This window comes from Pleurodeles waltl, chromosome 3_1 (assembly GCF_031143425.1).
Source record: "Pleurodeles waltl isolate 20211129_DDA chromosome 3_1, aPleWal1.hap1.20221129, whole genome shotgun sequence".
In the NCBI taxonomy this organism is placed as follows: domain Eukaryota; kingdom Metazoa; phylum Chordata; class Amphibia; order Caudata; family Salamandridae; genus Pleurodeles; species Pleurodeles waltl.
Window position 1 is genome coordinate 1,785,749,122 of NC_090440.1, and position 27,681 is coordinate 1,785,776,802.

Consider the following 27,681-nt stretch of genomic DNA (forward strand, 5'->3'; position numbering starts at 1 on the left):
AAGGGTTTTTGGGCCCATCACAAAGTCATAATTTAACTGTTTATGTGTGACACTGTTTCTGAAAGCTTGTTTGGCATCATGCAGGCTTGAATTTGCAGAACATGCGTAATAAAGTCCAAATTTGTTCCTTTTAGGCCCCCCAAAACATGTCTCGCTCAGGCCCTAAAAAGTCTTTAGGACGGCACTGGATAAATGGTGTGATGTTCTAACCTTTTGGTTCAAATACCAATGTTTGTTTCTCCTGCAGAGTGCCTTTGTACTAGCATATACAATGGTCAATAAAAGCAGTAAGGGTCTCTGTAAAATGTCCCGCGCATAGCAAACATATGGGAATTCTAGTGATAATGTGAAGAATTGTAAAACAGCTGACTCTGGAGATTAGAAGGTCATTTTTGATTCAACGTTAGAGAATGGATCGATGCATGACCTTAAGATGACATTGTCGATAGTGGGCTGTGTACATTGAACAGCGAGAAGGGTACTCGTATGCTTTTAGGAGATCACGCAGTCTGGCTGTGACCATTGGTTAGACAAAAAATTAATATATACAAAGTTAGAGTTCAATTAGCAAATTTACTTGTGAACATTAAAAATTCATACATCACTACATTTACAGTGTGCGCTAGGAAGGATGCAGATGGCTTCTCTGAGTGCTTGTAATGAGAGAGGTGCATGTTTGGCAGTGCTGGGCGTAAAACATGGGGAAAGTCTGCTGCACAGCGGAGGAGAAACAACATCTGGGCACCATTTTGTCATTCTGTTAATAGAGGATTAAAAGTAAACATGCACGTTAAGCCCTAGAAAGATAAAGACAGTTTCTCAGTTGAAGCATTCACATGCACAGCTCTTTTTTGTTCTATCTGTTTTCTGTTTTCTTGATTCCGACAAAGATGTTTTTTTATCTATTATATGTGCTTGTGTGTATTGGTATTTGTATGGCGTGAATCAATCTGTGAAACAAGGGAGCTCTGAGTGACGGAATATGAGAAGATTTAGAATTGTATGCAGAAGGAGGGTAGTAGGAGAAGGGGTACACACAGGATCTCTTTTGGTGGAGGCCATGAAGCCACGGGAGCTAGCATGTGCTCTCACAAGGTGTGGTTGATAAGTACATTTATAGCGAGTGAAGTCCTTTTTGTAAATGATAGTCATAGCTCTTTATAATTTGTGGCTGATCTAAAAACCCAATGGGTGCCCGTAATGGGCACCGGGGATAACGCAGGCACACACTTTTTTACACACACATATACACCCTGCAAATATACACGCACACACACATTCACAGCATGCACACAAGTATAAATACATATTCATACATACACACACGCATGCGCATGCACCCAACATAAAAAAAAAAATTGTACAGGGATGCAGTGGGACGGAAGCCTCTGTTGCTTTCTGGAGGTTTCGGAAGAAAGATCCGCCGCCTCTTCTCATTGGTTGACTCTGTCTCAGCCAATGAGAGCAGGGCCCTTTCTTACATCATCCCATCCCACGCCACTCTGTGACAAGCTTAAATCTGAAGCTCCCAGGTCCGAGTCTATGACACTTCCCCTCGTCATGAGAAGGATGCTCACAGATGTCTTGGCCAGACTAAGGAGGGCACGCCCACTGGGCTGTGAAATCTTCAGCCTGACAAAATTTAGTTCAGGAAGCCAGACGCCTGTACATTCAGTGCATGTACACCACATGGCTATCTGGCCAGATCATGAAGAATGTCTCTCAGGCTGCCTTTTACTCAGCCTGACAGACACTCTTCCTGCACTGGAAAAAGGTGGAGGGGCAGGGCCCCTCAACCCTTAATGCCAAGCCACAGCTGCCAAAATCAGTGATGTGATATTCTGAACCATGGTGCTTTTCCAGGGACTCTTAATGGATATCTCCACAATCATTTCATAAGATCTGTTCTGTGACTGTCTTTCATGGGATCTATATGGAGGTACAATCTGCACTTAGGAAAGGTGGCTAGTGCTTAATTTATGACTCTGGTAAGAGATCCATAGATAATTCTGCACTGCTGCTAGGATGACTGTGCCAGGACAACTCTTGTGAGACGTGTGTAACTTCCAAGTCAAATGTTTTAATTAGACCAAGATCAAACCAGCCTTTTACCGTTCTTTGGATAATAAATTGAGTAGCTTTGGCTGGGTAGTGGTAAAAGAGTACAAAACTACACGTCTTGCTGCATTGAATGCCATATAAAAACAAGCATTTGCAATGCAATTAGCCTCACATTTGTGAAAGTTCTAGCTGTTGGGTTTGAAATTGGCATTTTTTTTTGGTTACTGTTTTTTTTTTATTTATTTTTTTATGCAGTGGAGTGATGATAGTTGCATAGCACTATTGCCATTCGTATGACCATTCGGCGCTGGAGAACCAGGATGCTCTGTGACAATATCATTATGCAAATATCATCACTCCACTGCATACAAAAACTCAAAAGATAAGGCTATTGTCAGCACCACCAGCTCTAACTTTTACAAATGTGAGACCGATTGCATTGTAAATGCTTGACTTAATATCGCGATTTTCAAAATTAAAAAAGACAAGCTGCCTAATGACCATGGTGAATGAAAGATCTCTGCTCGCCTCCTAAGAATGTCACTACTTTCACTGGCTGACTCCATTTGGTGGAAGAGGGCTGCCAGAGAGATGGTTGAGGGGAGCAGGGGGGGACAGGCTACCTAATTTATAGCTGTCTTGCTGCCCTTTTGTTAGGTTTACACCCTCCACCAGAATTGACTTAAAAAAAAACACTGCACCTCGCATAGGATTTGCATTTTTAGGATCAAGCACACAAGCATTGTAATCTCTCTTTGGGCTTTTAACCACGCCCATGTCCCGCCTGTCACTTACATTGGTTCGTGGGCTTGCCTTTTAAAATCTGCTTCATTTCATTAGTGAAAGATATGCATACGTCATGCCGTTTTTGGTGTTTAGCCCTCCTCGAGCGCACCAGCCAACTAATGAAAACATACGAGGCTCCATGTTTTCAGTTTGATTTCTGCACCACTTTATATTTTTTTTTCCAGGCAGTGTGATCGCATTGGGCTTTACATAGCGCGATCGCGCTCAGTTTTTTGGTTTTCAATTTCAGCGCGATCGCACTGGGTTTTACATAGCACGATCGCGCTCATTTGTTTTCTTTCAATTTATGTGTCGAGAAAAGTCCGGTTAGGAGTTTACAATGCCAATAGCTCTAACTCAAGCAAATGCGAGACCCGTTGCATTGCAAATGCTTGTTACTTTTGCAATCATAAAACTAAGCTTTACAGTTCAGTTCATTTTACTTATTCATTTAAAACAGCAAGCAGCTATTTGGATCAGAAATGCCATGCAGTATCAAATATATCACAGTGCCCAGGGTACAAAACGCTGGGAGTGACAAACATTTATAACTTTGCTGCTGACCAAGTACTGGCGAAGCCAATAAGGCTTGCATTGTCGACCACGTTCTTTGTGAATACGTTTTTCTGATTCCATTCAGCCACACTCATGTACATTTATCTGCTAGGATGGTATGGCAGACTCAGAAGAACCACCTGTGTGCATTTCTAATGATGCAGTGGGCAGTTTGATTTTTATTTTATCATTCAAAGTTGGCGATGCCTATCTTTATTATTGTAAATAAAAACTGCAGCTGTCCAAATGTCCAAAAGAAATTCAAATAAAAAATTATAATATCAAGAGAGAGAAGGGAGGTGAAGCAGCTCTGAGAGTGCATGTGTTTCAGTGAGGAAACAGCATACAAGGACTTTTGAATACTCCCGGCGCTGTAAAGTACACACATCCCACTCTGAAATGCGTCCACCCCAAATACATACAGGGCATAACAGTTAGAAGTGAACATGACATTTAAATAAGTGTTGTGGTCTTTCTCCAAGTGCCTGCATGACCGTTTCTAAACTTTGGGCCTGATTACGACCTTGGTGGTTGGGATACTCCGTCACAAATGTGACAGATAGCCCTATTACAAGTTTGATTATATCCTATGGAACTTGTAAAACGGCAGGCGGAATATCCGTCACGTTGGTGACGGAGTATCCCATCCGCCAAGGTCGTAATCAGGCCCTTTGTGTTGAAAGGGGGGGGGTGAGTAAAACACACTATGATGTCTTATTCTACATTGCCACCTTGTGATTCTCCAAGAGAACCAATTGCATGCAAATGTGTCTCCCACTAAAACAAGAGTGATAATTCTGATTAGGTAACTGTTCTGAACAATGTGACCAGTGCTCCAATAGCGCCAATTCATGCTGTTGTGCCTGTGAGCGCCATGGCCTCCATGCGGCACGAAGAGGAGAAATAATTTGCCCACGCTGAAGTATATTGACAATGGTGCAATAATCCATGTAACAGGGGCAGTCTGTAAGGCATGACAAAAACAGCTTCAAGGCGGGACAAACGTAAAGCATTTACCACTGACATCAAGTGATTTTTGCAAGGCAAGCCCAGGAATGAGTGAAAGTGATGGGAGTGACATGGGCGTGGTTAGAAGCCCAGAAAACGTGTGCGCTCAACTTAACAAAGTTTTATTGCTACTGGCAGGAGATAGAAAATGCATTTGAGAGGTTGCCAAGTCATTGGCTTTTTATATATCCCTCAATATGTAAATTCCAAGTTCAACCCATAATTTCCAATCTGTTCCTTGATATTCAGTTTGATTTGGAGACTTACTCAGATGAAAACATATAGTCAAAGGTGACAAGGTTTTTATTTTGACATCATCAGATAGCTAAATTACACCCCCACGTGAAACATCAACTGAGTATATGAAAACAGATAAGCTAAAGGTACCTCAGTAGAGGTGTCACTTATTGGAGGATGTGCGATGTAATGTATGATGTCTGCAAAAAGCAATGCTGACTTTTTATTTCACTAAAGGCTAATATATCACTGATGAAATTGAGCTGAATGAGAACAAATTCAAGGCTCATAATAAGAAGCCTTTTAACTACTTCCTGGTACACAGAAGCAAGGTTGCCTACTTGCTTTGAAACAAAGCTTTTTTAATTTAAGCCCTTTCTATCCTCCTTTTACTCTAGACTGCCACTTTCCGTCCAACATGGAGCTGATTTGTCACACTCAGAATTGTTGGCAGAGGTTGAACAAGAAGCCTATGATTTACGTCCAGCGTATTTTACCAAATACACCCTACTCTCCCATTACCAACCTCCCAGAGCACATTCCAGCACATATCTCACATGGATAAGCATTATTAAAGACAAATTGCAGCACCAGCCAAAGCAACCAGATTTATCTTGAATGAGTTGGGGTGTGTTCAGAAGTACTGAATGAAGGTTCAGACTTCACTTGAGCGGGATGAGTTTGACTTGCTAGTTTCCTTCCTGTTTTCTAGAACTCCACTCCATGCAGCGGCTTTCATGGACCACGTGGAATGCATACAGCTTCTTCTAAGCAACAACGCTCAAGTGAACGCTGCAGACATTTCAGGGAAAACTCCTATCATGATGGCAGCTGAAAAAGGACAAGCATTGGCTGTTGGTAAGCGTGGTTGGTGCTTTACCTAAACCCTGGTGGGTGTCACAACACTACAGTCATTCAATTGCTTTTAAGACGCCATGTGTTATGTTTTACCAAGTATGTATTTATCATTTTAAGAGCGAGATGAATTGCGCAGTGATCAGGTGAGTTTCACCTACACGATTTCTAACTTTGTTTCTCTTGTTTATGTCTTTTTCCATATGAAACATTCTACAATGGGCCCTTTTAAAGAAAGAAAAAATGTAACCATAAGATACCTGTCATCAGCTGCTAGATCAGGTTTAGGAGTGATGTCCAAACACTTTGTACAGACCTGGCAGTTCCCCCATGCAAAACTGGCAAAGTAGAGCCCATTAATACTACATGATCAACATGTTAAATGAAGTGATGGGATTGTGCCATCACCTCTATAATAAGAGCACAAGTACTGACCTTGACAATAACTGTGGCATTTATAATATACATACAGGGCCCAAGATCATCTACTTACCAAACTGGCTTGTCAATTTATATTGTAATGTTGTACTTAAGTAAAATATTGCAAAATATCTCTATTTATGCATGAAATGGAGTGGAGACATGGAGGCTTTGATCTTAAATATGTTCATCTTTCCCAGAATGTTTCTTATAATCAGAGTAGAATAGATGTAATTTCATGTAGTACCAAATATATATAGTCTGTTAAAAATAATGGAATTAATCACTATGTCCTCCCTCTGTTTAGTGTTTGACTCTTAACATTGATTTGCTTAATTTGCCTTATATATTATTTGCAGTACCTGAATGCAAATAATGCAAAGGTAAAATCAAGTACCCTGAAGGTAGCAAAAGTGATGCCTAGACTTCTTTTTCTGAGAAATTGGCCTATAACACGTCTTTCCCCTATCTAACAAGTGAGGGTGGTCATTACTGGAAACAGGCATGTCTTCAACCTACTAAAATAGAATAGAAATTACTCCGATAATGATCACAAGATCTCTTCCCCTCACGGTGTATAAATCTTGGACCCTCCTATAAATAGGCCTTGTCACTCTTTACAGAATGAGAATTCCACCTCACCAGGTCATAATTTGCCTGTTTTTTCTCATTATCCTCCTTCATCTATTGAAGTGCATTCTGTAGATGGGGCGAGCACTAAGTATTTATCTTGATTATTGAGCCTCCTCCTTTAGAGGCCCACACTTTCAAAACGCCCACTCCAGCCATCTTAACTTGATGGTTGTCTAGATGCGGGTCGAACATTCAAACAGGTAGGGGGTTTTGTTACAGGAACTTGCTCTAGGTGTAGTGATAAATGTCATTTGTACAGAAGCTACATAGTCTTCCATACACACATTTCAGTCACATTACACGCTTAATGGGAGTGCCATTGCAGTACAGAGGTGATGGGATCAGCATCCAACTGAGGGGTCATATCATGTATGTTTACTTAAATGTCACATGGTCATAGCAGTATGTTGCTGTCTGTTGTATTTGTCACACTTGCTCTTCTGCTTGGTATGTCCTCCTTCATAAGGTTTGGGACATGGAAGAGGGATAACGTGGTAACAGCATCATTACAGCAAGGTTACATACTGGTAATTTTCATTAGTAGGTAGTTGAGGCCCCTAGGAGGAATCACCCTCTGGTCAGGAACAATGAGGTCTAGGACTCTGTAATGAAGGTAACAGACTTTCCATTTATTTATTTATTTATTTTTTGTTACAGAAATGTTGGTCAATAGCACAAATGTGGATTTGGCTGCGAAGGACAAAGACTTGAATACCGCCTTGCACTTAGCTTGTAATAAAGTAAGTGAAAAATGTATTTGGAGATGGTTTTGGAGAAAAGCTTCTGGGCGCTTATATGTAATGGCAGAATTTAACTGGTAGTTTTTTTGCTTAATTATTTTTTTTATTTTTTTTACAAAAAGCTCTGGCCTGCCTTTTTCCAGCTGAAGGCAAACACATTCTTAGTAACCGTTATGTATCCTTAGACTTTACGGTTAAAGATAGACTGTTCCAAGTGGCTTTAGTTTTGTACTCTAATATGATGGGGCCAATTCACAAAGGCATGTGAGAGTACATAAAGAGTACTCATCTAGTATTCTTGTATCTACTGTTGCATGCCTTTGTGAATTGAACCCAAAACATATAAAATGGGAGTAAAACAGGAGTTTTCATATAAATTAGTACAAATAGAAATAACTCTTCCCTCTTTGCATTTTTACTAATGAACTCTTCGGGCCGATTCACAAAAATCTGTAAGATACATACTTCAGTAGTACTACTTCTCCTACGTATACATGTTTTTGCAAATGAGCTCCAGTGTCTTTAAATGTGCAGGTTCTCTTGACTTGAATCAGAAGTACATTTCATAACTAGCTGAAATAGGTTTTGGAGCACAGAAGTATAGCAAAAACATATAATAAACTGTGATCATGACATTGATTTCAAGTTAGACAGAATCCCATAACAACTGCGATGAAGTAAAAGGCACTTAAAAGATGCTTAAAAACTGAATATCATGGTGTTTTGATGTTGTAATGTATACTATCCTTGAATTTTATAAGGAGAAAAGGGGAACAGCTTTACATTCAACAGCCTTTGCACATATATTTACATTGTCGAACTTTTACTTATTGCTAAGATTGTTTTACTTTTATTCAATCTCAGCAGGTACCGCTGGTTAGTCGGGTTGTGTCTGCTATATGGATCTAAATGTGACCTTTGATATTAGCTTGAATAATCTTTTCACTATTCCGAGCTCCACAAAGTGAGTCCTGTGAGGTGGGATTTAGGAGCACCTGATTGTAACAATAGAGCATCACACTGCGTTTTGGGAAGGAAAAGTCCTTTGTGTGGTGACGGACGTGCACTACTGCCCTGAGTGCCGCAACTGTAATGGTGTTCTGACTCCTAATGCTGGTTTTTGTTGTCATGAGTGAACACAGATCATGCGTTTGCACCATGACATTGACCTTTCTCACTCATTGCGGCCCAGGAGGGTCGCCCAAAGCGCAACCCTCATACTGTTAAAAGGCTATTTACTGCCTTTGTCAGGAGCTTAGCAGCACTAGCGTGGTGGTGGCAGTATAGTGATAAGTAGGAGTGAACAGGACTGTTTACCTATGTCACTGTAGTGAGGCCTAGAGGCTCACCGTTTAAAGTTCCACTGATGTGTGCTTAACTCCCCTTTAGCGTCCATCGGTTGCATGTGTAGTGCTGCATAGTACGTGCCTGGTATACATGTGTTGGGTGCTGAATGTGTACCTGTGAACGGTACAGTACTGGGAAAATACAGTCCTGTGTAGCACGTGTATGCTATATGCATGTGCTAGGAGTATGTGTACCTATGAATGGTACAGTACATGAAGGACATAGGGCCTGATTCTAACTTTGGAGGACGGTGTTAAACCGTCCCAAAAGTGGCGGATATACCACCTACCGTATTACGAGTTCCATAGGATATAATGGACTCGTAATACGGTAGGTGGTATATCCGCCACTTTTGGGACGGTTTAACACCGTCCTCCAAAGTTAGAATCAGGCCCATAGTGTTGTGCAGTGCATGGATGCCACATGCATGTGCTGTATGTATGTGTCCTTGTCAGTGGCAAAATATGTGGACAATTCTGTTTTCCATTTTTGGAGACCCAATGCTGAATGTGGAAACATGAAAGAAGAGGTATAGGAATTGCTTTGGTCTGATTTCTGTATTGCTGCATTCCTATTTAGCTGGGTGGGACACTGTAAGGAGATGCTTCTTTTTGCTTGATCACCCCCAGAGTTTTGGACTGATGCTTCTGGTTTTTAAACTCTGAGAATGCACCAGGTCTCAGTGACAGTGCTCTAACCCTTAAAACATATATATCTGATTGGGTTGGGAAACGTCCTAAACCACGACTCCGGAGCAACAAAGTCGTCTATAATGCAAGCATAACGACGTTTGCCGGAACAATTACTACCCTTTTCTCTGCCTTAACCACGCATGTGCTGAACAACGCACATGCGTGGTTTAGGCAGAGAAAAAGGTAGAGTGGATCAGGAGAATGGTGCAAGTGGGGTTGAGGGGTAGTTTTTAGGAGTGGGGGTGGATTAAGGCCTTGGGGAGGGGCTGGTGGGGGGACGGGGTAGTTTGTTTTTTAGGGGTGGGGTGGAGGGATTGGTGTAGTGTGGTTTTGAGGGGCAGGGGTGGGGGGATCGTGGTAGTTTGGTCAGGTGAGTGGGGTTGGGCAGGGTTGGGGGTAGTTTTTAGGGATGAGGTGGTTTAAGGGCTGGGGCGGGGTGGGGTAGCTTAGTTTTTAGGGGTGGGGGATCAGAGTAGTTTGGTCAGGTAAGTGGGGTTGGGGCAGGGTTGGGGGTAGTTTTTAGGGGTAGGGTGGATTAAGGGCTTGGGGCAGGGGTGGTGTGGTTGGGTAGTACTGTTTTTAGGGGCAGGGTGGAGGGGTTTGAGTAGTTTTTTGTTTTTTAGAGGCGGAGGATTGGGGTAGTTTGGTTTTTAGGGAGGGGTTGGGAGATTGGGGTAGTTTCGTCAGGTAAGTGGGGTTGGGGCAGGGTTGGGGTAGTTTTTAGGGGTGTGGTGGATTAAGGGCTTCGGGCAGGGTGGGGGAGTTGGTAGTTTTGTTTTTAGGGGCAGGGGTAGGGGGAAAGGGTAGTTTGGTTTTTAGGGGTGTGGGTGTTTTTAGGGCATTTGGGGGTCAGGGAAGGTTTTAGGGCTCAGTTAGAGGGTATTGGGGTAGTTTTGTTATTAGGGATGGAGTGGTTGGTGTAGTTTTGTTTTTAGGGGTGGAGGTGGGGGGTCGGGTTGTTTGGTTTTTAGGGATGGGGGATTGGGTACTTTGGTTTTTAGGGATGGGGTTGGGGGGATTGGAGTAGTTTTGTTGGGGCGGGATGGGGGATCGGGGTAGTTTGGTTTTTAGGGGCTGGGATGGAGGGTCGGTTGTTTCAGGGCTGGTGGGGGGGTTAGGGAAGGTTTTAGGGCTCAAGGGAGGTGTGGGTGTCAGGGTAGTTTTTTTTTTTTAGGGGCGGGGTGGAGGAATCGGGGTAATTTTGTTTTTAGGGGCGGGGTGAGGGCTTTGTTGTTTTTAGAGCGGGTGTGAGGGTTGGTAAGGTTTTAGGGCTCAAGGTGGTTGGGGGTATCAGCGTAGTTTTGTTTTTATGGGTTGGGGGGTTGGTGTATTTTTGTTTTTAGGGGGTTGAGGGGTCGGGTAGTTTGGTTTTTAGGGGTGGGGGATCGGGTAGTTTGGTTTTTAGGGGCGGGATCGGGGTCGTTTTGTTAGGGGCGGGTGGGGGATCAGGGGAGTTTTGTTTTTAGGTGCGGGGTTGGTTGTTTTTAGGATTGAAGGTTTTCGGGCGCAGGGTGGGTGAAGGGTATTGGGATAGTTTTGTTTTTAGGGGCAGGTCGTTTTTTTATTTAGGGGACGGGGTAGGGGGATTGGGGTAGTTTTGTTTTTAGGGGCGGGATGGGGTTCGGTTGTTTTTAGGGCGGGTGTGGGGGTCGGGGAAGGATTTAGGGCTCGGGGTGGGTTGGGATGTTGGGGTATTTTTGTTTTTAGGGGTGGGGTAGTTTTAATATTATGGGTGGGGTACTTTTGGGCCTTAGGGCAGGACGGGGGGTGGCATGCTAGAATCACACATGCCTTTACTAAGCATTTTTTTTTTTTCAACGAAAAATCATTGAGAAAAACATGCGTGGTAAAGGCATTCGTGGTAACAAAGCAGTTGTTGTTCCAATCGCGTTGTTCAGGCATGCGTGGTTCTCGCATTAGTTGTTCCATCATACATTCAATAGGGTTACACACAATTGGCATAAGTTAACTTAATATTAAGTCCCTAATATATAAGCATTGATGCATGATGCCTGATAACTCCTAATTGGTAGCTGTTCCAGGAATTGCATCTCTGCTTGTCTTCGCTGTCGCTTCATGGGGGTGGACTTTTTGTAGATAGCCTGGGCTTGCCTACCAGTGTGAGCCTACTGGGTCCTGGTGATGAATAAACTTGATCTCACCATGGAGCTGGGAGGTATCCTTACACCACAGTTCTGTCTGCTGGGGAACATTGGAAAGCCCAAGGAGTGGAAAATGGCATACAGGTTTTTGCAGCTGGCCTTGGTGTTGGCAAGGCGGTGGGTGGCTATCTCCTGGATGGGGCAGGGGGTCCTGATGGTGGAACTCTGGGGAAGGGTTGTGGCTGAGTGGTGGTTGGCAGAGGAACTCAATATGAAACACAGTAGAAAGGATGTAAAGCTCAAGGATGACTTAGATGCATAGGTGCCCCTGTGTGAAAGTTTTATGACCCCGACGGGCCGTACTTGAGTGATGAGGGTACTGATGCAGAATCATAGAGGTGCTGATGTTTCATGCATAAATATGTACCTGCTTGTATTTCTTTGATGTGTCACTGCTCTGCTATTGGATACCTGTCTCCTGAGCAATGATATGTTATTACAAAGTGTAGAATCCTCTTAAGGGTGCCACAGGACATGCAAGGGGTACTAGGCCCAAACCAAGGTGGTTGAGGCCTTTTACCCCAATGTGCCGGGCTCACCCTACTATTGACCCTGCTCAACTGGGTCAAGCACCCCCTTCTGCACTTGACTCTCAGTTGGGAAGCGTAGCTCAAGCAATCAAGGCTCCTTCAAGGGAAGCTCAGATATAGATCAGTGAACATGACTGATAACTCAACATGGGGGGTAGCGCAACAATAAATCAATGTCCAGTCAAATAGTTCTTTTTGTATAAAATACGTATTTAAATTCCAACTTCACACATGCAAAGGTAAACGACATTCAAAAATCGATAACACAGCTCCCCTGTGGTTGCGGCTTTAGTTGTTGTCAAGCCACTCCCTGTCTCCCTACCTCTAGTGCAATGGGTTCGCTGTTATTCCCCATTCACTCATGGCGGCATCCAGAAAATTAAAACAAAAAGGCCATACTCCAGAGTTCCTCCCTCGGACTCTGCATATTAGTTCAGTTTTAGAGTCTAGGAATCAGCAGCACCAATGGTGGTAAGTCCCCCAGGACCCCGAGGGCCCAGTTCTTGGTTAACCCTCACTGTCGGCCAAGTACCTTGTAACGGTACAGTGCAGTCCTGTTCTGGATCGAGTGAGTTGGACCGCTGTGGTCACAGATGACAGCACCTGGCATGTGCCAGCTCTCTTCCCTGAGCTGCACTATCTGTAGAATCCAGACAGGCGAGGTGGTACGTCTTGCCTTCCCTCAGTAGAGGGTGGGAGGTGGTTTCCTTGCTCTAACGGCTTCTGTGGGGGCAGTCCACAAGTTGATTTAGAGTCCACCTTGGTCTCAATGGTTTCCCTGTCGACGATTTGGATCTCTCTGATTCAGCATCTCCGTCAGCACCTCCTGGCACACAGGCAATGGGCTGATCGATGCAGGGTTGGGTTTCTTCTGCCACAGGCTTTGAATCCATGCAACGCCAACCCCTCCTGGCATGCAGAGGACTTTTCTGTAGAGGTCTTTTCTGTCCCAACACAACGGAATGTCCATTATGATGCCTATGCTATACTATGACCGTGTTGATCGTGCTGCACAGTTGTTTGTAATTGATGACAAAGCTGGATAAAAAAAAGGTTTAAAAAATAATAAGTCCTAATGGTACCAGGAGTACCTAGGGCCTATAATTTAAGGTGTCCCATGTGGACAGCAACACTTACTGTACTACGACTAGTGTGTCAAAGTAAAACAAAATGGCAAGTTTGCTATTGCAGGGTAGCAGAGCAGTTTAAAAACTGCTTATTCGACTTCGCCATTTAAATTAATGGCAACGCCTAAACTTTGCTTTTTAAGATATATAAGTAAACCCTTAGGCAGGCCTATTGTCCTAACGTAGGGTGCAGTATTTTAAGAAGCAGAACGTTTGTTTTACATGTTCTGGTAGTAAAAAGCCTAAATTGTCATTTTTACTGTGAGCAAAGCTAGTAGCTCCATTGGCGAGTGCAGGACTACACACCGACTCAGCAGTGCTAACCTCTAAATTGGACTACTAAGAAGGATATCAAAACTAATGCAATGTAACTTTTCAGCAAATGGCAACTTTAGAAAAAGTTGTCACTTGCCCATATTTCCAGTGGCTCTTTATGGTTGCTGGCCACAAGACGGCTTTCTTCCCTCCTGGCAGAGGAGTGTGAATGACTCCTAGGATGGGGCAATAAGGGCCTGCCATAGGAAGCAGTGTGAATCTCTTCCTGGCAGGAAATCTAAACGGGGTGTGAACCTAATGGCGAACTTCAAAGAACTAGATGCCCTTGAAGGGCAGAGTGTACTGATATGGGAGGGGCTGTCCTTTTGTTTTAGTAGACAAGTTGGAGGAGACAGAGAGGGGAAAACAGTTGCCAAACTGCTTTTTTCCGTGGGTGTGCAGCTCCCAGATAGCCACACCTCTAGGGTGGGCCTTACACTCCACACACTGAGAGAAGGGTTCCACCATCTTGGGAGTGGGCAGAATATTGCATCCTGGGATTGCTAGATGCCACACATTGCAGGAAATGTTCATCAGGCGGGAGGGACTCTTGTAGCCCATTGGCTAGTGACCACTTCATCCCCTGAGGGCACTTTCTGGGCATAAAAATGGGACCCCGGCAACCAGACCTCAGATCACATCTGGATAGCAGAGAGGACCGAAGAAGGACTGCCCTGCTGTTCCCTGGACCCAGAAAAGAGATTCTGCACCACTGACTGGACTGCACCTCATGATCCTTGGGTTGGCAATGAGAGGGCTCTCTGCCTGTTGTGCCTGAAGACTCCTCCTGAGCCCCAGACTTCCTGTTCTCAGCTAGAGTTCCACAAAGGTGAAGAAGCTCGCCTTGGCAAGTCAGAAGCCACAATTACTTTATCACACTGCCGGCCGACGCACACCCTGGGAGACCAAGGCCCAGTGCTCAAAAGTTGCACTTGAGTCTGCTGGACCGGGTAGAGTCATCAGAGTGTAGTTTGGTCACCCAAGAAGGACACTAGCTCTCCACCAAAGGAACCGCTGGATTTGTTGTGACCGTAGATCAGTAGTCCAGTGGTAACTGGACTTCTGCTGTACCCAACAGGACTTCGAGGGACATTAACCCCTATGGCAAAGTCAAACCACAAAGACTGTTGACCGAGGACTAGTCTTAGGAAGCCCCCAGTCAACACAGCAATCTCAGCATCCTACAACATTTTCAACATCTAGTATCCCTCACTGGATTCCTCCCTATTGTTCCCTCCCTATTGTTCCTTCAGCCACCCCCACCCAGCATTGGCCACTAAGTGGCCTCATGCCCTCCCCCTTTCTGATACACTGACTTCTGTATATTAAGTAGACTGTTCGAACCTTGAGACGGTTTGGTTGGGGTCTTTTTGGTTTCTAGCTTTATATTCATTGGTCTCTACAAGTCTCCTTTATCCTGCTCTTGAAGACTAGTTTGTGTGACACTGTGCTCTTGAACTAGACAATCACCATTTTTGAGGCACTGTATACTTGGTGGATTGGCCAGATTCTAGATGGGACACCGCAGGGAAGGAGATCGAATGCTGAGCTTTGTATATTACATTTGTGTTCGGCTGCACTGTTCTGCCTCGCTTATAGGATAGGACTACTATGTTGTTATTTTATATCATTGTAATACAGTAATACAGGGGGCGTTATGCCCATTGCATCTGCATGGGTAAACACTGTTTGTATCATTGTTGAATTCTACTGGATTGCCAAACTCCTCTTGTTGTTTCATGCATGCTGACGTGTCTTCATTTCCATTAAGTGTAAAGTATAAATGACCAAAAAAAAAATGTTTAAAAAAAAATCCAGTATCCCTTGAATCAGGACCACTCCATTGATGTCCATGGTGGTTCGCCCATAGCACCTGGAACTAACCTGGAGACTACTTTGGTGACAAGGTAACTCTTCTCCAAATTCTCACTTACTTGCTCCCTGATAAAGTTGGTCATCCAAAGCTGGCTGGGGTACCCAAACACAATTTTATAGACGTTTTCAAAAGTTTCTGCTAACCGTAGCATTTGCCAATGCTTGTTTGAAGTGAGCTGTGACCGTTGCTGCATCGAACAGGCCATTTTCTGTGTGCAGTGTTGAGTCAGCAATCCTGAATGCCAGGTGGGGTCGCTGTGAAAACTGCTGCTGTGTCAATCAGGTTGAGATCTTGCGCAGAAGAGGAACAGTGACCCCGTATGACAGAGGGCAAGCAAGAAGCGTAATAGTCAAGACCATCAATGGAGGAACAAGGCCGCCCTGGTGACCCTAGCTGACCTGAGTCATGACTGAGGACAGTACCAGGATGTCTCACCTCACCTACCCCACCAGTGGGATGAACTAAAGAACTTACCCAGCATTAGAGGAGAATTGAGGACCCCCCCTGCTGCTGCCAATGCAGGACTGCTTGTGAGGAACTCAAGGACAGTTAACAGCAGCCCACCTGGGCCACTTGTGAAGGACTTACTTGAGACAGCCGCTCCAGTTTCAGCACCCACAAATGGATTGTGCTCAGAGACTCTGGTTGCTCAGAGCCTGCTGGTGTGGTTAAGACTCATTTTGGGCCGGACGTCCCCTAAGGAACTTTATTGTCAAATAACGGTGTGTCACTGGAACACCTTTGACTTAATAAGACTCAGACTACTAGTGGGGCTTAACCTGAATATCGCATCTAGTGAGTGAGGAATAACTAGTACCACTATCTTGAGGGCAGTGGGACTCAGGAACTCCCCTATGAAACACTAGAGCCCTGACCTCACATGACAGTGTATACTGTCTGTGAATGTCGTATTTTACTTTGTGGTCCTATATAAATGCTAATTATTTCATAAAAGCAAATATTTGACTGAACAACAGGTTATTTCTGCACCTGCATGTATTTTGAATTGTGAGCTTGTGTTCACCCCCTGTCTCTTTCCCCACCCCCAAGAAGCCTTGGACTGATCGACCCACACTACCACTGAGAGTCAAGTGCTGATGGGGTACTTGTCCAGTTGCTCAGGATCCGCAGTAGGTCGGGCTCCTGGACATCAGGAGTAAAAGGCCTCAACCCCCACGGTTAAGCCAAGTAACCCCTGCTTGCCAAATTGCCCTCTGAATTAGGGTCTGACTGTGAGCTTCTAGTACTAAATGAAACAAACATTGGCAAAGCCAGTAAGTCTGGCTTTTATTTTGAGTCCTGACTAAAACATTTAAATAAAGGTTTGCTCTTAAAAAGCAAAAAAAAAAAAATGTGCTTTCCATATTCAGTGCATTTATGAGATCAATAATGTATGTTGATTCAGTGTACTATTGAGAAGTAAATAGTTGTTCATGCAGTATAATACAACCTTTTCGCGGTAGAAGGAATGAAACACCAAACACCCTACAGCATGAGAAAAGAGAGAAATATGCATGAAGGTAAAGCCCCTCTGCGTATTTTAAAGAATTGGCAACATTAGTTCATACAGATAGCAGTGTTGTCAAACCAGACCTAAAAACCACAACAGCTGGAACTGTGAGCAAGCTAAGGCCTAACTGTGGTTCCCTGTGTTATTTTCGATAACACCGTACACCTTTTTCTAGCAGAGTAATGCTCATCTGTTAATGTTTAACAGCTTCATTTGGAGATAGGTTGAAGGATTAAAAGAGCCGTAATTTTTACTTACTGTTTTTCTTATACTGTTTTTTGAAGGAACATGCCATTTTTAGATGGTGTTCTTATTTAATCTGACTCAGTGTTCTTTCTTGGCATATGCGGTGGTAACCGGTTGTTTTACCGTAAATCACATTAGATTTTTCTGAATGTGGTAAAAGTTGCTTCTAGTGCAGTTGATATTCGTACGGATCTGTAGCGTTTACATACATGACTGTTTCTGTTGTTTGTAACAGCAATGATTGTGGCTCGGTTGTCTGTGTTAGTTGCGGGGATAATCCATAGTGAGACTGATGCTAGGTTGAACGGTGTTGATAAAATTCGATTGAGTCTGGCCAGATCAGAAATATGTCATCTGTATAACAGAGGCGGAACAGTGTTTCTGTAATTGGTGGATCGTTATGCCCTGAAAGCATTGTCTCTTGGCGGTACCATTAATTTGCCCACTATACTTCTCTTCCAATCTGAATATACCGGGTGGCTTTTTCAGTATGATCTGTGTTTAATAATAATAATGATAAAGATAACATGTTTTATAACACTCACTTATTACATTTTCACTGTTTCTAAGCATTGTAAGCAAAAGGTATTACTGTAATCTAATATAATGGATTAACCAGTGACCGTGATTTAGATAAAGCAGATATTTAAATCTATGCGCTTGACTTTTACCTGCAGGGTCATGAAAAATGTGCCTTGTTAATACTTGAGAAGATACAGGAGCAGAGCCTTATTAATGCAACAAATGATGCATTACAGACGTAAGTAAATTTTACCGTTTTATTTCTTGAACATTTTAGAGCAGAGAGGTCTGCTGCTGCAATTTATTATACATTTTATTAACAAATGTAATTATAATACGTACATGTACTTTTAAAATGTAAGCACGTTAAACTTCTTGCCCGATATGTGATTATACCACATTATCAGCACGGTTCACGCTGAGACTCGTTGTGATGTGGTGATTCAACCTGTATTTATATTGATAACATAATGTTATATCATGTAGACTTACTCAGTATTCTCACCAGTTAAGGCCTACTTCAGTGTACAAAGGCATGCTGCAACACAAGCAAACATTAAGGAGCAAATAATTTATTTGATCATGGCTTAATCATATTTGAGATTGAATAATTATGTAATTTATTTCATTGTGGTTTCCCTTGTGTTTCTCCATACCTCCAATGGAAACCATGACTTTGTATAAGCATGTAGACTGACTGAGGTATGTGAGTATTAAGATCAATTGCAAAGCAACTGCATCCCAATAGAGACATCTATGTGTCTCACTACAAAGAGGCAACAGATTACACAGCCGTGTATATAGCACGTGGCTGCCCTTTATTTCTGGTACACATTCCGTTTTAATGGAACTGTACACCACGAAATGAGAGCAGTGAAGGGCAAGAACTTATCTTATTGGGTAACCGGAGACAAAGGTATTGCAGGGAGCATTCTCCTGTATTCAGCAATTCACATCTTGCTGTCATTGCACAATCTGTTTCTCTAGAGGGGATCTAGATGCGATTGCTTAGTTTATTCTTAGTGTATCTTTTTTCAGTCTAGTTGTGCTTACTCCCCCAGAAAGGCTAAAAAGTTATGAGTAAATACTTCTGACTCTGGAATTCAAAAAAGGCAGAACAAAGCCAATCTACCCCCTAAAAGGTACCATATGAAATATAATGATGGCAAACTCAAGTTGGTAAAAGTACAGAAATCTGATACACTGAGATGACTTTAGTCAAAGACAAAGAATTCTTGCTATAGACGTCTTCCTAAAACCATATCACAGTAGCAGTGCCTCTTATAGGGTTATTAGAGAGCTGACAGCAAAAGTAGGTTTGGTCAGAAGCCTGCACTTAGCTTTGGAGCACTGAGGAAGGCACTATGCGAAGGGCGTCAGAGATACCGTAGACACTGGCATATGGTGAATGTAGAAGTAAGGTGGCACATCAATATTATTATGTGCACTAATCCTTACTTGCTTTTGGGGCATCACACAATGGCAAGTTGCCTCTGATTCCTATGGCTCATGTATACATTACAATTTTTAACAAGATATGAAGATGGGACAGGATGCTTAAGAATCGTAACACTTTTCATTAGATAGACAAAGGAGCCCTGAAGAAGTTTCCTAGTGGAACAAAACATGTTGGCTTGACTCTTCAATACTATGAAAGATAAAAAAATGAAAAAAAACTCTGAAAAAGAAGGATGACAGTTCATAGAATGGACTTTTCCCCAGGAACACTTAGGTCTAATTTACTTCTAATTTGAGTTCATTTGTTATTAATAAGTGACTACTATTTGAAGGAGTATCCACTGTGCCAACACTTGATCATTCAGTGGCTTATAGCAACTGGACAACTGCCTCATGTGCTGGCAGGGGTTGCATTCACATAGATTGATGGCGTTTGGGTGCCAAAACCAATCATTTATCTTAGCCCCAGGTATCTGTTTCATTAGCAAATTTTTGAAATAATATCATGGTCATTCTTTTTCTAAACTTTGGACCAAGATGTAGCCCTTCATTTATTGAACAAGATTTATGGTACAACAGAAGCATGACATTCTTAGATCTGTGCAGATTTTAGGAACGACCAACACAAAACCTCTGATCTCTAAGATATGTGCTGGTACTGAAAAGTTATGGCATATAGGGGTACCACCACCCACAAGGCCAGTGTCACAATGATGACTGTTTCAAATAGATGGTCAAAAAATCTTCAAGAAGTTCATAATTGTGGCTCATGAAAATCTTCTTGTGATCTACCAAGCATTGTGAGGAGTAATTCAGCAACATTTTAATAACTTCTAAAAATTTGTTTCTTCTGTTATTTTACCTGTTTATTCTACTAGCTCTTTTACATCGGTCATGGTAAATAGTACCCATGTGATGAGTTTCATAAAATGTTTAAATCCAGAGTTCCGTTGGGACATATTGGGCTCCAGAAAGGCAGAGAAACCTCCTGCGTCTATAAGATTCTATCGAACGAGACATGCTTATGCGACAGGAGTCACATTCGGGGCTGCTAGGTTTGGAGACAGGGAAGATTTACTAACGTCTATAGAGTTGCAATGTCTTTCTGGGACCCAGGAATATCCTTTAGGGCGTAAAGCCAGACTCAGTGTTGGATATTCTTACAGATCTTTTTTGATTGCAGTTTGTCGGAAATGGCCTTTTCTGTAGGGTTATCTCCAAACTTTTTGCCTTCCTCCTATTTGTCTGACATTCTTTATGTTGGCTACATGGCTGTGGGCACTTTAACACTGCTAAACAGTGCTAAAGTGCATGTGCTGTCTCCCCTAAAGCATTGTATGTTTGGCATATGTAATTTACCTGTAAGTCCCTTATAAAGTGGTATACCATATACCCAGGGACTCTAAATTAAATACTACTAGTGGGCCTGCAGCGGTGATTGCGCCACCCACAGAAGTAGCCTTTCAAACCTGTCTCAGCCTCCCACTGCAGGACCAGCGTGCGCAGTTTACCACCACCTTAAATTGGCATTTCCAAGTACTTGCTAAGGCCTTAGCTCCCCTTTTATTACACCTAAGGCACCCCTAAGGTAGGACCTTGGTAACCCTATGGGCAGCGTGCTGTGTAAGAACACAACACAGGAAGGACTGGGTGTGACAGGGGATACATCTGCATACTAATAGTCTTCCTAGGCTTGGAGAGGGAGAGGTCGTTCACATTTGCATGTCAATAGGTTGTGTCCTGACCTCACACAAAGGGCTGATTTACCCTTGACTGATGGCTGGAACCAGGGCTGGGTTGAATTGGGTTTGCTGTTCACTTGAATACACCAAAGACATTTATGAGTATAATACAGGGGCTGTGACCCCATGTTTTCAAAGCACTTTTGGAACTGGAACCGAACCTCTGTCAGAAGGACTGCTGCGCTGCTCAAAGGACTCATCTGGACTGCTCTTCTGCCTGCTACTTGCTTGGTGGCCTAAAGGACTCACTGGATTGCTTTTCTGTTTGTTTCCCTGCTCTCAGCTGCTTCCTGACCCTTTTCTACCAAAGCACTGTGGTGTTGTCAGGAGGAACTGTCATTTGAACTACTTGCTTTGTTGTGTGCTGGCCTGCCCACCTGTTAGGCTGCTGGACAGACTGCCACCCTGCAATAAGGTCTCTTGTGCTGGCCTACCTGCCCCCTTTGTGCCCCTCAAGTGTTCCCCAAGGAGCCCAGTGTGTAGGGGGTGCTGTTTTCTGCTCCCTGTCCTCCTCACAACTAGTGCATGGTGAGCGCTTCATTTTTCTCACCCCTTCCTGTAAGACTAGCGCGTTGTGAGCACGGTATAATGCCCCCAGCCTTCCAAGGGCGTTATTATTGTGTAGGGCGTGGGGAGCGCTTTATTTTCTCTTAATCACGTGCTCCCTCTTTCTTACACAATGCCTCAGGGTGAGAATAGCAGCGGGGACCACCTAACTGCTGGTGCTCCTTTCTGTACCAAGGAAAACCGTTGTTTATTAGGGGATATCACTTCACGTTTTAGCCCAAGAAGTGCTTTGGGTGGCCGCTGCACTCCTCGTCTCGACAGAGAAGTGTTTCATGTCCCTACATCAGACCCGTGGTCCTGTGCTGATCTACGGTGGAATCGGAGCAAGCAGCAGAGTGTCCGCACTCGCTCACTGCCTTCCTGTGGTCGCCCTTCGTTCAACGTTGCTTGCCAGAGGCCATCGCTACCATCATGAAACCCGCACGGCATGGAGACAGCCCACCGCGGCCCGGACATGCCACCAGGATATCAGGACTCCCATCCTTGTAGTGGTTCCCATCCAGAAGCATCAGCAGCTCACTAGGAAGAAGGTACTAAACCCACCAGGACTGCATGCTCACGGGCAGCTAGTATTGCCAGAGCTAGATCATGAGGGTCTGGGAGAGGACATTTGCAGCCGCACTTTGCAGACTTTTGGGTTACCCCCATTGGTTCATACCTTGGAGCTGTTGTCCTTGCAGGCTAGTGAAAGTAGGGGGGTGAGTCCTTGACAAAGGCTCCCGCTCCGGAGCTTGCAGCTGTTAGAAAAATTACTGTATTGTCAGTAGTAGGTGGGCCTGGGCCCTACCTTTCTCTCTCTACCAGGTTCTCTTGGGAGGAGTACCATAACCCCACTAATAGTGGGGCATAGCTCCTTGAATCTAAGTGGGGTCATGACTATTGGCACGGTAATGATGATACCTTATGATATATTATGATTTATGGATTTATGAATGTAATTGGTAAGTTATGTGTTTTACTTAACCAAACTATTGCATTTCATGCCCTGAGGTTTCAATGTATGTTGTTTTGCCACTGATACTGTCAGGATAACGGTTACTACTTCAGTGTTGACATAATTTGCAGAGTATTTCTGATTTATGTTGTTTTTGGTCTTATGATATATATATATATATATATATATATACATATATATATATATATATATATATATACTAGAAACAATAGTTTTATATAATCTTGTATGGAGTCTCTTCTGTGGTGTATTTATTGTTCACTGGTGTGAGTGTGTTGTGCAAATGCTTTACATATTGTCTCTGAGCAAGCTACCAGAGGGTAAGCACAGGTTATCTTGGGTGTGTAACTTACTTGCCCTGACATGAGTGGTGGGTTCTACCCAGCTTAGGTGCAACCCAAGCCAACCAGAAACCCCATTCCTAACGCAGGTAGACTTTCTATCGACAATATCTTTCTGTGTGGCTGTTGAAGCTAAGCGACTATATCTCTGATAATTTCATCATCCACCCTAGTCATTATTTTCCTTCTAGTGTAGGTAAATATTCTAGGACCCTTTTTTAAAGATTTCTTTCACAGGTGTCATAAACCTAAAAATGCCAAGATACACTGGTGATGATGTGGGTTATGAAGGAAAAACATCCACATACCTCTAGGACCTGAATAAAGAAAGGGGAAGGATGCTGGATGTTGAAAAGAAAAGAAAGGCAATGGAGTGTAGAACATATGGGAAAAGGGAGAGAAGACGAAGTGGCAGTGGCAGCTGTAAGTACATATCACAAAGTGGCATGTGTGAGAGGTGAATGTCAAGAGTAAATGAGGGACTGCGGATGAGCGTAATTGATACTAAAGAGAGGATGGTTCGTCATATGAGCATCTAAAGTCATGCTACATTGTTTGGGGGTGTACATCGCTGCTTGAAGCAGGAAGCAAGGCCAATGTCCCTACCCTCTTTCTCTCCACCTTTGTGCTTCTTGTCACAGGTTTGAGTGGGATCTGTAGCCCCACCCGACCTGTAGCAAGGTGAGACAGTGTAGTCGAAGTCTACAAACCACTCTACCCTGGACCTTGACCGTATGGCCTCACAAACAGGTGGGAGTTTCTACCATCACCACACTTGGCTTGTCAATCCCTGGCCTATCCCATGACCCTCTTACCACTCCTCTGCACCCTGCTATGTTGAAAGCCCTTCTACAGGTAGGTGTTAGACCTCCGCAGGGCTCAGCAGAGGGAGAAATGCGTGCTGTAGCTCTCTGGCTCATAGCCAAACTATGGATGCCATTGAATGGACAATGTGCATAAGATGAGCTCAGTTCTTGAAGAACGCTGCTGACAGCTCAACTAATTACGAAGCCAGTTATTGTACTTCTAGGATCACAGCCCGTATTACCTCCATTGGGTTATGGCACATAATGCTACAAATAGCATTCATAAAGCCAAACCTAAATAAAAAAGGCTGTGTGCTGCCAGTTTACTGTCATGTAATGCTAAATGCAAGTACTTTACTATTCGCGGGCTGTTCAAGTCATCTCCCTACACAAATTAATAATAATAGGGACGTTTTCACAGAGTAAGTGGCGCTTTCTGCCTGAGATTCACTAACTTGCTATACCAGACAGTGCACTGGATGGGGTGAAAACAACCATAAATGCCCAATGATCAACAATACAGTTGATACATTTACAATTAGTTGACTCTAGGCACACAATTGGGTGAAATTAATTCACAGTCGATATTTATACTGGTATACAAAAAAATATATTTGATGTAGCAATATTCAATCCTCACTGATACGTCGTCTAAGCAAAGTATGCTAAATAAAGTGACATTTTCGTATTATAATTGATTTTTTAAGCTTCTCCAAATCAACACAAAAGCCTCAATGGCATCCACATCGAATTTGAACGCTTGCCAGAGTCCAAACAGACTATTGCAGCATCCACACCAAGCCAGAGTCCAATATAAGCCTTTAAGATGTCCACACTGAGCCAACACGTGTTTTGTCAGGGATATCTCCCACCTGACTTCCTCAGGGCTGTAATAACATATGACATAACGCCACTCAATAACTCATGTCCATGCAATTGCTAATCATTAACCACCCAGTGATATTCAGTGAAGAACAGGATGTCTCTTATATCACTAGTCTGTAGATGATGTGACTAGTAGCTGTTAAACACTTGGTCCACGTGAAATCTTTAATGTTCAAAGTGAAATATATAATATATTATAAGTAAGTATATTAAGTCTTGATTTTATATAGATATGATATTATCTCTCATTGTATTAATTGCCTCATCCCAGTTTATATATCACCCTGTGTACATGCACACACACGTGAATATTTCCATGTTTATCATATAAGCTGACCTGCGCTTATTGACACAACACTCGTTTCCAATCTGCAGTAGTTATTTTAATGATGAAATTCCTCAAATTATGGTTGCCGCATTGCCTTATCTTTAATAATGCAATTTGGTGATTATATTGTATCTGAAATATAAATAATCAGTAAAACTACTATTGTAGTTTACTATTCTGTATTGATGAAAGAAATCTTTAAAATTTCTGCTATTATTTTAATCGATAAGAAAAATTATTTGCCAACTCGGTTCAAGATGTTATGTAACTACGAACATCCGAATCACACCCAATAGCTACAATCTCCCTACACGAAGTAGCATGAGATAATGTACACCAACTGCCATACTCCCTTCAAGCCACTTTCTCCACCTACCAAATGATTCCTTTGCATGTTACAAGACCGCTGTGCCTTCTGCTTTGGTTCTCCTCTCCCCAGGTTCTTTGTCATGCTATGTTTTTCCATTTGACCAGTTGCAAATGGTTTCTAATAAATCCAGTTACATCATATGTTGGACTAATATGTCCAACCTTAAAAAATAAAGGACGTTCTACTAGTTAAAATAGAAATTGCCAATTGAACATAATCAACACAGGTAAGAAACACTAATCATTTCTGTAAGAAATTGGGTTACTGATTGAGGGGGTGAAGCCCTATTCAAGCAGGAACCACAATCCTTGTCAGGGGGAAGTCACAAGCAAACCCCAAATTAACCTGTGCTCAACCATCTGGTAGCTTGGCACCGAGCAGTCAGGCTGAACTTAGAGGGAATGTGTAAAGTATTTGCACATCACGTCAAACAGTAATAAAATGAAAACACTACACAAAAAGAATCCCACATGAAATTAGGAAACTAGAGAACATTCTAATAAATAAAACAGGACTATGAAGACGAAAATCTAATCAGTAGAACTGGAGATACTCAGTTTTAAAAATGTAAGTGAAAATAGTGCCAAAAAAGCCCAAAGCCTCGCTCACAGCTATCTGGTCATTCAAGACTGGGAGAAAGTCACAAGTTCAGGCTGACTGAAATGGAATGCGGGTCATATACAGAGACCAGGTTAGTCCCACTGAAAAGTTACCCTCTCAGTCCAGCGTGAAGAGTCTCATTCACAGTGGAGGGCACCACGAGGATCAGGAAAGCGTCATGGATGGTTGTCGATGTAGCACGAAAAGCAGACCTGGGCTCATGGACTGACACAGCTGTACCACAAAGATCCTGTTGTAGTTGTGAAGGGTCGGGCCTGTACTGCACATTGGCAGTCCATGCAAGCGATTGATGCTGTAGAACAAAGAGGTTGGCTTGATGGAATTTCACATTGGTGGGCTATGCAAGTGACAAGTTTTGCAGTTGTGAAGAGCCCAAAAACTTTAATTCAGCCTCTCTGAGCCACATCAAGGGTCCAAGACCTGAGGGGCACCACCCGGGGATCAGGGGCTTGCTCAGCTGGATCTGGGTGGTGGTTCAAGTGGTTGTGAGCCTGTTGTGTACCTGAATAGGAGGCCAGCAGGCTAGTCCTTGGAGTCATTCTGTGAGCCCTGGTTTCAGGTGCCGGTCCAATCCCTCTGGCAGCAGGGCTGCAGTCCAGCAAGGCAGTAGTCCATTAGGGCAGCAGTCCAGCAGTGTGGCAGTCCTTTCAGCAGCACAGCAGTCCTTTTTCCTGGCAGAGTCTCCACAGGTCCAGACATGTACGAAGCGTTGGTGTCTGAGGTCCATTATTTATACCAGGTGCATCATTTGAAGAAAAAAAATAAACTTCTAGAGGTTTCCCTCTGAAGTGCACAAGTGTCTTGCCTTTCCTGCTCTGGCTGCAGACTAACTACATGGGATATGCATCCCTTTGTGTTGAGGCAGGACACAGCCTACTCAAGTGTAACTAGGGCTGTGGCCAGTTCCATCCTACCACCCTACCAGTGATGGCCTAGCTAGGCATGTAAGCTCACTATTGTGTGTGGCTTTCTTAGAGGAATACACAAAGTCCAACTGTCATCTACACCCAGTCCTGTGACCCAGAGTCAGGCCTCTGGCACTAAATGGATGAGGCAGGAAAATGCCAACTTTCTAAAAGTGGCATTTTCAAAATTGTAATTTAAAATCCTAATTTACCATAGGGAGGATTTTTCATTACAATTCCAAACATGAACTGGTTACCCATTCCCACGTGGATGTTACAGCTTATTAAATGTAATAAGGTAACACCATTGTTATTCTATGGAGAGGTAGGCCTTGAAGTAATGAAAAACAAAGTTAAGAGTTTTTCACTACCAAACCATGTACAACTTAAACGTACATGTCCAATTTTGTAGATACATTGCACACTGCCATCTGGACCGTCCAGGGCTATTCTAGAGATAACTTATATTTAAAAAAAGAAGTTTTGTGCCTGGAAAAAGGCCGAAATGGCAGTTTTAAACTGCCCACACAGGCTGCAGTGGCAGGCCTGGGACATGTTTAAAGGACTACTTAAGTGGCTGGCCCAATATTTGCTGCAGGCCCACAAGCAGCATTTAATTTATAAGCCCTTGGGACATGTAGTACCCCTTTACTAGGGACTTATAAGTAAATTAAATATGCCAGTTGGGGAAAAACCAATGTTACCATGTTTTAAGCATTTCCCAGATGCAACTGCAATCAGAGGTGAATTTTCTTCAGAGTAGTCCATTATATACATAAATACTAATGGTACCAACTGGATGCAGTAGAAACCATATGTAACAGGTCAATCAGATATTGCACTTGGGATGCCACTGATAAACCTACTTCAGGGCTTGCACTGTCCTCAGTGATCATGTCTCCCACTTCTTGCACTTGCATATTGGCTTCTCAAACTGGATGAACCTCTGAAGCACTGCTGCCAAATGTGACACATTTATCCAGTCCAGCGTTTAGTTGGCATGGCACTGGGTTACTTGTTTGCTACACACGCCTAGAGGCGGTGCTTAGAAGGTTCAGCCCTATCTGAAATATGCTTCTGG

General features: G+C 43.2%; 1 protein-coding gene across 11 annotated transcripts in view; it reads left to right on the forward strand.

Moving 5' to 3' along the window:
* The window catches only part of ANKRD44 (ankyrin repeat domain 44), a 618,040-nt gene that overhangs the window by 541,509 nt on the left and 48,850 nt on the right, over positions 1-27,681 (forward strand). For all 11 annotated transcript variants that reach the window (XM_069225839.1, XM_069225843.1, XM_069225840.1 and 8 more), the window contains 3 exons: positions 5,360-5,505; positions 7,213-7,295; positions 17,778-17,860. In XM_069225839.1, the coding sequence (XP_069081940.1) occupies positions 5,360-5,505; positions 7,213-7,295; positions 17,778-17,860 (312 nt within the window). The remainder of the gene's footprint in view (positions 1-5,359; positions 5,506-7,212; positions 7,296-17,777; positions 17,861-27,681) is intronic.